We start from the raw sequence: 9,508 nt of genomic DNA, 5'->3' as shown, positions 1-9,508 counted from the left end.
TAGGAAGGTGCTGAGATGGAAGCCGAGGGACGCCCGCCCACCTGCCACCACCTGTTCCCTCCCTCAGCCCTCTGCTATAAATTCTCCTCCTTCAAAGATTCACCCAGCACTCTCCGACAGCTACTGAGGAAAACCGCTTCTTCCCTATCTGAGCATCTGGAAAGATTCCGTCTTCCTGAAAAAGAAGCCTCAGGCTTTCCCAGAGGACTTGAAAGGCCTTCCCTAAACCAGCCACACCAAATTCCGCAGCAAGAAGGTTCCCTTCTCTTTTCCAACTTCACGTTGGGAAAATGACTTTCTCTTCAGCATCTCAGTTTCCCCTAAATTTGGGCCAGTGAAAAGACATCAATCTGGTTATCCAGTAGGACAGAAGCGGGGTCCCGTACTCCCCACTGTTAACTCTAATTCCAAGCGAGTTGCTTTGTGTATGACTTACTTGCTCAGAAGAGCCACGTTGGGGAGCCGCTCAATAGACGAGCTCGCGCACACGTCCTAAGCGGGCGAGTGAGCTCAGCGCCTCCCTCCTTCGGGACGGGGATGAAGTCCTGCAAGCCCAGCAACCCAGCGGCGGCACCGCGCGCCGCGCCCCCGTGCGCAGGCGGCGCCGAGTGCGCGGGTACGTGCGCCGGGGCCGGCCGGCTGGAGAGCGCGGCGCGCAGGCGCCTGGCGGCCAACGCGCGTGAGCGCCGTCGAATGCAGGGACTCAACACGGCCTTCGACCGCCTGCGTCGGGTGGTGCCCCAGTGGGGCCAGGATAAAAAGCTGTCCAAGTATGAGACCTTGCAGATGGCGCTGAGCTACATCATGGCGCTGACCCGCATCCTGGCCGAGGCCGAGCGATTCGGCTCCGAGCGGGACTGGGTCAGTCTCCACTGTGAGCACTTTGGCCGCGACCACTACCTTCCGTTCGCGGGCGCGAAGCTGCCGGGTGAGGGTGAGCCCTACGGCCAGAGGCTCTTCGGCTTCCAGCCGGAGCCCTTCCAGATGGCCAGTTAGGGCGCGCGGCCCTGCCAGGGTGAGACGCACAGCGATCGAGAACCGGACCTATCGGAATCGTAGCCCTTTCCCCAGTAGGTGGCCTAGGATGCATTCTTAGCATAAAATAGAAAACTTTCAGATTACTTTTATTCGCATCACCAGTCTTATGGACACGATTTTATTGCCTTTCTGTTTTCCTCCTCAATCAGCATTTTGTAGGTTTCATTATTGGATCTTATGAATGGTTTTGATTGCTGTGAAAATAATGTTCTCTCCCCTTTTTTGGACTAGTTTAAGGGAAAACAGTCTTAAGAAAAAATAGGATTAGGCTATACTGCAGTTTTAGTCCTCAGAGAAATAATCGCTTTCTTAAACTTAGTAAGTTTGACCTGTTCGGGTGAAGTTACAATATCCATTACTTGTGTATGCTTAAAAGAGCTTCCTTCCCGTCGTGTAAATGCATTTATGCTTAGTGCATTGTGTGTGTATGCATGAAGTAGTCATACTTTTTTTTTTTGTAGAGTACATGGGCGTGAGTGCTCTGTATTTTTTAAATGTATACATTATTAAAATATAGATTTTGTAATATATAAGTAAAAATGTGGGTTTGTTTTTCATGCCAAATGCCCTGCTAGTTTCCTGATGCCAATAAAGGCCTATTGGGGCTGATCGTATTGAGTGCTTTCCCGAGTAAAGATGTGGAATGTTTAAATCTAATTGCACTGATTGGCAAATGTGCCCTTTTGTAATACTTAGTTAAAAAAAAGACAAGTTGATGAGAGTACAAGTAATTAATTTGAAAGCTTTCTCTGTGAGTTTATATATATATATAAAACTAGCACTGAGGAATAAAAAAATGTTGCTTTTGTAAGTGATTCCCTTTTAATCAGTACAAGTTGAGCGTAAAGGACATCACTACCAAGGCTAATCAAGATTGGGGCAAAATAATATGCATAATATTGGTTTGAATTACTTTTATAAATTTGCTTAACCATTGGATGAATAAATCAAACCCTTAATGTAAAGAATGACTTGGTCAGCAGCACTACATGCATTTGGGAGAAATTAGAAATAATAATTTAAAAAAGCAGGACTCTTTAAGTTATGTGTGCATTTGGCATTTGTCACAAGACAACAGAAAAAGCAGTGACATTCCCCAAACTTATTATGGATTCCAACGCCTAACATCAGATGCAGCCACCTGTTTGCAGTTTATCTATAGAAATTCAACATAGAATTTTTTATTGTCTTAGTTATCCCTAATTATCAAAATCCATTTGGTTTGTAATGAATGAAGATATCTTCCGCAGGGCATAAACTTAAACTTACAAAATTGCAAGTGTGTCTCTAGAAAGCTCTGAGAAACCAGTGCTGAATTTCCCTTTCCTTCTGATATCTGTTAATAAGAAACTGAGGAGGGTTCAGGACTTTGCTTCCTCACTGCAAATTAGAGAGTAAAATGTTTAGCCTCTTCAACAGCTCTTAGAAGACACTGTAGTTGAGCAGAGTACACAGCTCTAGAAGAGATGATGCCAGGACCCCTTTCTAGCCTTACACCACACTGCAGTCTGCATTTGAACCAACAGCAAGGCTCTGGGTATCTGTCTTCCTCACAGACTCAAAATTATTTATTTAGACTCAAAAAAGCTTCAGTAATAACTCCAGTAAGTTTGTAGAGTTTGAGAATATATAAAATCAGTGCTAAAACGTTTTAATCAGGAAAGTTCTCAAAAATGTATTAAGATGGAGTCCTGTTTCAGGTAGGGTTCATAGCCCACTCTCTAAACTGTAAATACCTTGTCGAAGAGAACCGTGGTTTTCATTTTATCTCTTTCAGTATAGAAGTTTTAGAATAAACTCTCAATAAATATTTCTTTTTGGTTATTAACAATAGTAGCTTCTTAATGAAATTGAACTATTAAAAAGATGGGATTCTAATCCCATGCCTCTTCTTCCACATCCCCATTCTCCAATAAGAGTGGGAATCTGTCTGTTAAATATTTTGCCTATAACTGGCTGTTCTGTGTTTTTGAAATCTCTGGAAGCAATTTAGCTCTTACCAAATCCCTAGGCTTTCCCCCACCCCCCAACTTAATGTACTATTTTTTTCCTGGAAGACATTTGAGGGAGAGGTAAATGGGTCTCAGTGATTCAAATCCGGTCTTTGGTAAAACTCCTAAAACTGTATGTTGGGAAATCCATCATGGTTTATCAACTTGGGTAGCAGAAGTGTAAAATCTTTTGAAGATTCATATATTATTATACATAATAGATTTTAGATTACCAAGCCACCTAATAGTTGCTATAGTATTCCATACTGTCCACCTTTGAAAAATCTGTGTTGTTTCTAGTTTGACAACAAGGCATATCAAATTCAAAAGGATTCTTTTATCTGGGCTCCCTTAAAAAATATTATCAAGCACCTACTCATTCAGAGTATAGCTGAATGCTGCAACAGTGTGGTACCAATAACATATGCCATAAGAACTCTTAAGGGGGGCATTAAATAATAAAATAAGACTCACCTGAGCAGGTTTTCAGTTTGATTAGTTATTATCTGGGTTCTTCCTAGGTGTTAGCTGGAGGTTGAATCCCCAAACCCTGGGGTCAGAAGTCTTGAAGAACCATATACAAATGAACAGGGCTATCAAGATAGGAAAGGCCATCCAAACCAGTGGTTCACAATCCTGTCTGCTCGTTAGAATCACACCTAGGAGTCTCGAAAAAAATACCAAGTCGGGGCTCCCAGCTTAAAAATTGATTTGACTGCTCCAAGGTGAGGCTTGGACATAGATAGTTTAAAATTCTCCCCAGGTGATTCTAATGGGCTGTCAGTGTTAAGAACCACTTAATCAATATGTACTACCACACCATTAACCTAATTACCAAAAACTGATGGTATTGACTTCCCACTTTTTGTATTTGTAGATGTTAAGAAGGATCCGGCTATCTTTCTTAACATCCAATACAGCCCGTTTCATAGTTAATGAGATGGCCTTTATACTAATGAAGATCTAAAATTTCTGTGAGATATGAGCCAGATACAATGTGTTTGGTTGTGATTAATAGAACTGTAGGATTCAACAATTAAGGCTTACTTAAATTTTGCCATCTTCTAGTGAAAACAAAGTGCTGTTTTTTGAATGTGGGTAGCCTCTGCTCCTCTGCTTAGGCATTACTAAAGATACCTCTTTTTGCTACCTATAGGTGAAAAAAATTTCAAAGGCATACAAAGCCATAAATATATGACCTATCTTCTCACATGGATATACACCTATTCCCCTCTCTGGTCATGAATACAAGTGGGTACAAACTTTAACAATTGTTTCATTGAAGTAACACAGGTCTTTTGGATTGTCTTTAAAAAAAAAAAATATATATATATATATACACATACATATATATATATATATACATATATATATACACACACATATATGTACATATATATATACATAGAGAGAGAAGTTTACTTTTTCCCTTTCTTTTTTTTTTATTAGCGTGAGAAGGGGAGGGGGCAGAGGGAGAGAGAGAGAATCTTAAGCAGGCTCCATGCTCAGTGAGGAACCTGACACGGGGCTCCATCCCTCGACCCTTGGATCATGAGTCGAGCTGAAATCAAGAGTTGGACACTCCATTGACTGAGTTACCCAGACACTTCTGGATTGCTATTTTAAACTGGCAGTGTATCCAAAAAATACCTGAGCTGAAAGAAAACCACTGAGAGCAAGAATTTACCTACCTTACATACAAAGTCTGGAACCAAAATGCAATACAAAACAAAACAAACCCAACAATTAATTGAGAATAAATAAAATTTTATTTAATGAATAAAGAAACAGTCCATCACATCCTCTAAATCACTTTTTAAAACATCTAGGTTGAATTAAATACAGTTCTTAATTATTAATTTTCTTCTTCTAATTGCAAAGTCTCCAAACAACACAACCCCCAACAAATCTTTAAGAAAGCAGAACTAGGAAACAGTAACAGTGTCATGGAGATGATGTGGTCTATCGGAATACAGTACCATATACCTTCTGAAGAAAGACACAGTTTATGCTCACAAACATTTTGGCTTAAGCAATGACTTGCTTTCAGTTCCACAGAATATCTAACATGCACGATGCAGAAGAACAAGAATAAAAGCTAAGATCCATCAATTGGTTTTTAATAATGGAAACAAAACATACAGTTTATGTAATTCACACATTTCAAAATGGCTGCTATCATAGTTTTTCCATTAGGATTTCAATAACCAAAAAAGTACTTTAGAAAATAAGTTGACTCAAGCTTCCTAAGATGGAAGCATACCATATTTGTAAGAGGCATCTCCTGATTCTGACTGAACTATGTTAACTATGGGTGTTCCATGCCTCAGTTGAAGTGTGTGTGTGTGTGTGTGTGTGTGTGTGTACATGCCTATGGCCACATGTACATCCTTTGTCAGTCCTCATGGCTGAAATGAATCATTGGGGTTAAATTCAGACGATGTAGCTGAGAATGCAAAAACAGAGGCTGAAGGGTATGTTCATTTTTGTGGAGCCATTTCTGTTATCCTAATAAAGTTGATTCATTTCACCGTAAGGCCATGACATGCTAGCATAGAACATTTTTTCACTGGGGTCTGGAATAGTACAATGAAGTTGTCCTGAACTGCTTAAGCCAGAAAGGAGTACAGGAACTCCTTTGCTATTTCTTTGTGTGCTGCAAAGTCATTATTTCCACTAGCTTCAATTGTGGACATAAGAGTCAGAATTTCTGTAGGCTATTCTACCTATGCCAAAATAAATTTTCCTGGAATCTGCCTGCAGAAAGCAGACAGAATATTTCTTGAATTCATTTGATTTTTCTCTAGATTCTTTTTTTTTTTAAGCTGCATACCATATTGGAAGAAGATTCCACCATTATGTGCTGCTCTTCTAAAGAAAAACAAAGTAGTTGGGCAAGAAAGAAATGTGAACTTTTTAAGCACATTTATTTACTTTGGAGAAAAATATTTTAAACATTTCTCTTGGAATAATAAATTGCTATTACTTATATATAAATTCTTCATAAATATTTGTTTATCCTATCTTCCATCCTGGAAAATGTTCAATCAAGTATTTTGCTTATTTTACAGATAAAGAAACAGAGACCTCACAGTGATAGAAAAATTAGAGAGTGTGTATGAAGTTTTTTCTAATAATTTATTAGAATTATTAAAATCTCCTTTTAATTAGGAATTCACCTAAGAAGTCCTAGAAATGAGCTCTCCTAATGCTGTTAAGTAGTTTACACATTTTTTTTTAATCTCGACAAGAAGGTAATGAAGGGAGAAGGGTAGGTTAAGAAACTCAATGCTAAAGCTCGGAAAAAGTAAGTGAAAATCAGAAAAGAAGATAAGGTGTTCTGAAGTAAAAATACTGAAAAAGTAAATTTAATTTACCCATGTGCTTTAAAAAATACAGTTGCATTAAAATGATTTCATTTGAATTGTTTTAGGGTTTTAACTCTCCAACACAATAAAACCTTTTATACATACACATTTAGTAATCTTTTGGTAGTCAATACTAACATATAATTCACTGAATCGTGCACTATTACTAATTGTGGGAAAGTTACAAGAATCTGCTAGCTTGCAGATAACTCACTGAATCTGTAGAAACATTGGGTTCTTTGGAATTTTGGAACATTGATCAATTCACTCTTACCATACTATATGAAAAGAACTCCTGTTTCTTATGGATATTAAAACACATCTTTTTAAAGTAATCTCTACACCCAACATGGGTCCCGGACTCACAACCCCCAACATCAGGAGTCACATGCTCTACCAGCTGAGCTAGTCAGGTGCCCCCAAACACCTCTTTATTGTAACAAAACTATACTTGTATCTTCATTTATTTCCAATCTAAATTGGTCAAGCCTCTCCACCCCCATCTTTCCCATCTTAAGTCTCATTTTTAAACTGTCTCTGTTAAGTTAGGAGGCAGAATGAATTTTTATCTTAGAGAGTTAAAGACTATTCTATAAGTAGTCTACTGGATTTGCAAGATATTTTAGAAAGATTAAAACCTAGTTATCTTTCTGTTGCTCTGTTGATATTTAACCAGATTATAGCTCATGTTGTAATTTATACAATTTGAATAAGAATAATTCTAAAAAATCACTTTCAAGTGTCAAATATATTTGTACATTAAAAAATTGAGGGTAGCTGGGTACCTCCATTGGCTAAGCGTTTGACTCTTGATTTTGGCTAAGGTCTTGATCTCGCGGTTCATGAAATTGAGCCCCATGTCAGGCTTTGTGCTGAGAGTGCAAATCCTGCTTGGGATTCTCTCCCTCTCTCTGCCCCTCTCTTGCTTGTGTGCATGCGCATGCTCTTTTCTCTCAAAATAAATAAACGTAAAAAAAGTTGGTTGAATCATCATCAAAAAGTAATCTTTAAACCTAAAAACTAGAACTGTTTTCTTCATTTTAAAGAAAATGTACATTTATTTCAGCCTTAAAGTACTTATTTTGTCAACTAGTGTTGAAATCTTTTAATTTTTATTATTAGGGAAACATTTTCCATTCACTGATATGTTAAAATCTTCTAGCAAATTAGTGTTTATATGCCTCTACAGTATAGCCATTTTCTTTTTGCTTACTCTCAGCATTTATGGCACAGTTCTCAGAGGATTGAAAAGTGTGTTCTTTCTCTATTTCTTGCAATTTCAAGGCTATTGCTCTTTGGAGTTTGAGGTGGCCATTATTTACCTATTAACAAGGGGCAGACTGTTTATCATTCTATAGTATCAGGTATGCTAACTAATATAATTAGAAATAAGAGGCAAACATATTTTCAACAAATATGCATTTTTTTTGCACTGCACAGATTTTTAAAAACATGGTATTAGCAACTTTTTTAGCATACTGATGACCGCTGCATTGTCAAAGTTTAGAAGATGCTTGGCATTCTTCAGCAGTGTTTCAGTAATTAACTTTCTGAAATATTGATCCACATAAAACAAGAAAAGGCAATTAGTGGTGAAAAAGACTTCAACAAGCTTATTGTAATCTAAGTAACTCTTCGTCTTGTTGGTAAGGCACATTGATTTTTTACTCAACTGTCTGTGGAAATACTTGGAGGCCAGGCTACCCAAAGACCCTGGAAGGGACCTTGAATAAAGGTCATTATTAGGAAATTTGCCTTTGAGTTTACAACCAACTTATAAATAGCCCATTTACAAACAGACTCAGGCCAGGATCTCAGCTTGGAAGTTACTTTGGGAATGTGTGGGGAGGAGGAAGATAGGAGGAGACTGCGATCAACAGGAATAATTTGGATGTCTGACCCAATTGATTTCTAGACCTCCCTTCCCAATCTGATTTTTTTTTCACACTTTGCCAGCAATTCTGTCAATTAGAAGTTGATGGCAGTAAGAAGGCAACTACTTAAAAAAATGCAGCCCCTCTGTGAAGTTAAAAGACCGTCAGGCATTCAGAATTTGTTCAACTGAACTGCTTTCTTCTGACCATTGTGCCAAGATGCCTGGAACTGGAGTTGGATCATTTTGGAACATGAAGCATGCTGACAGGCTGTCAGGATGGGGTGAGATGGGATGGGTTACCACAGCAGGGGGATTATAGAACATAGAGCACAGGGCATCAGGGGAGAAAAACACAGAATGAGGGATAGATACAGAAAAGACCTTAGGCATGCTTTAGCTTTGACACATCATAGATACACAAAAGGAGGAAGTAGTCTTTCTTCTCTTATTGGCTGCTTTGCCTGGATCCTATTCTTGGGACCATAGTCCAATTAGGTATAATAGATATTGTAACTCAGTCATGAATTAAACTGGCTTTACTGAATTCACTTGGGAATCTAGAATTGGGTGTTCTGTGTGGAAAGAAATCTATTCTGAGTTTTACACAACCAATTTACAAGTGAACATCTGAGGATTTGAACATCATTTGAGGATTATCCAAATTAACCTATCCCTACAAAAGTCAGGTTTTGACTCTGCTGGGAATTATTCTTCATGGTATGTTTCATTCAGAGCTCTAGCTCTATCTACTGCTGGTCTCTTGACTATTTGATTTCTCATCGGATACTTACAAAAGTTAAGAGAGGAATAAAAAGAGAAAGATGCATTGAAACCAGTTCCACTATTTGGTAATTCTGATTAAAACCTTCCCTTCACTAAGGGAAGTTCCCTTCACTAAGGCAACTTCATCTAAATGGCACATTTCCCTTCTTCATTTTCCCTTTGATCCCCATTTCCATGACTAATCAAGTCATGAAAAGCCCTTCAAGTTGTTTGGAGAGAAGGTTGCTTATCGGACTGGTATGGCTTTTTGAAACAAAGGGCCAGACAAATTGCATCAACTTTCCCTCTTTCCCTGGTCCATTTTTGAAGGTTTTTGAGCTTTCTTTGGGGGCTTCATGAATGCTACATGTCTAATGAGTGTTGCACAAAATAGTAGGGTCTAATAAGGCCAAAGTGTGGTTATTTCTACTTTCTAGGCATGCACTATATGTACAAGGAGGGAGTATGTTCTT

The 9,508-nt window shown here is 38.5% G+C and overlaps 1 protein-coding gene across 1 annotated transcript; it reads left to right on the top strand.

Annotated features, from left to right (window-relative positions):
- The first annotated feature begins 537 nt into the window (after nucleotides 1-537).
- On the top strand, nucleotides 538-1,170 carry ATOH7 (atonal bHLH transcription factor 7). Its single transcript, XM_042908965.1, has one exon. It carries the CDS (start codon nucleotides 538-540, stop codon nucleotides 994-996), a length of 459 nt encoding a protein of 152 aa, XP_042764899.1. The 3' UTR covers nucleotides 997-1,170.
- The last annotated feature ends 8,338 nt before the right edge of the window (nucleotides 1,171-9,508 follow it).

The sequence above is a fragment of the Panthera leo genome, chromosome D2 (assembly GCF_018350215.1).
Source record: "Panthera leo isolate Ple1 chromosome D2, P.leo_Ple1_pat1.1, whole genome shotgun sequence".
Classification (NCBI taxonomy): Eukaryota; Metazoa; Chordata; class Mammalia; order Carnivora; family Felidae; genus Panthera; species Panthera leo.
The sequence above is the reverse complement of the archived record's forward strand: the minus strand, read 5'-3'. Positions and strand labels throughout refer to the sequence as shown.

Excerpts from the sequence above, each read along its gene's own strand:
- ATOH7 (XM_042908965.1), top strand. The coding sequence starts at position 538 with ATGAAGTCCTGCAAGCCCAGCAACCCAGCGGCGGCACCGCGCGCCGCG.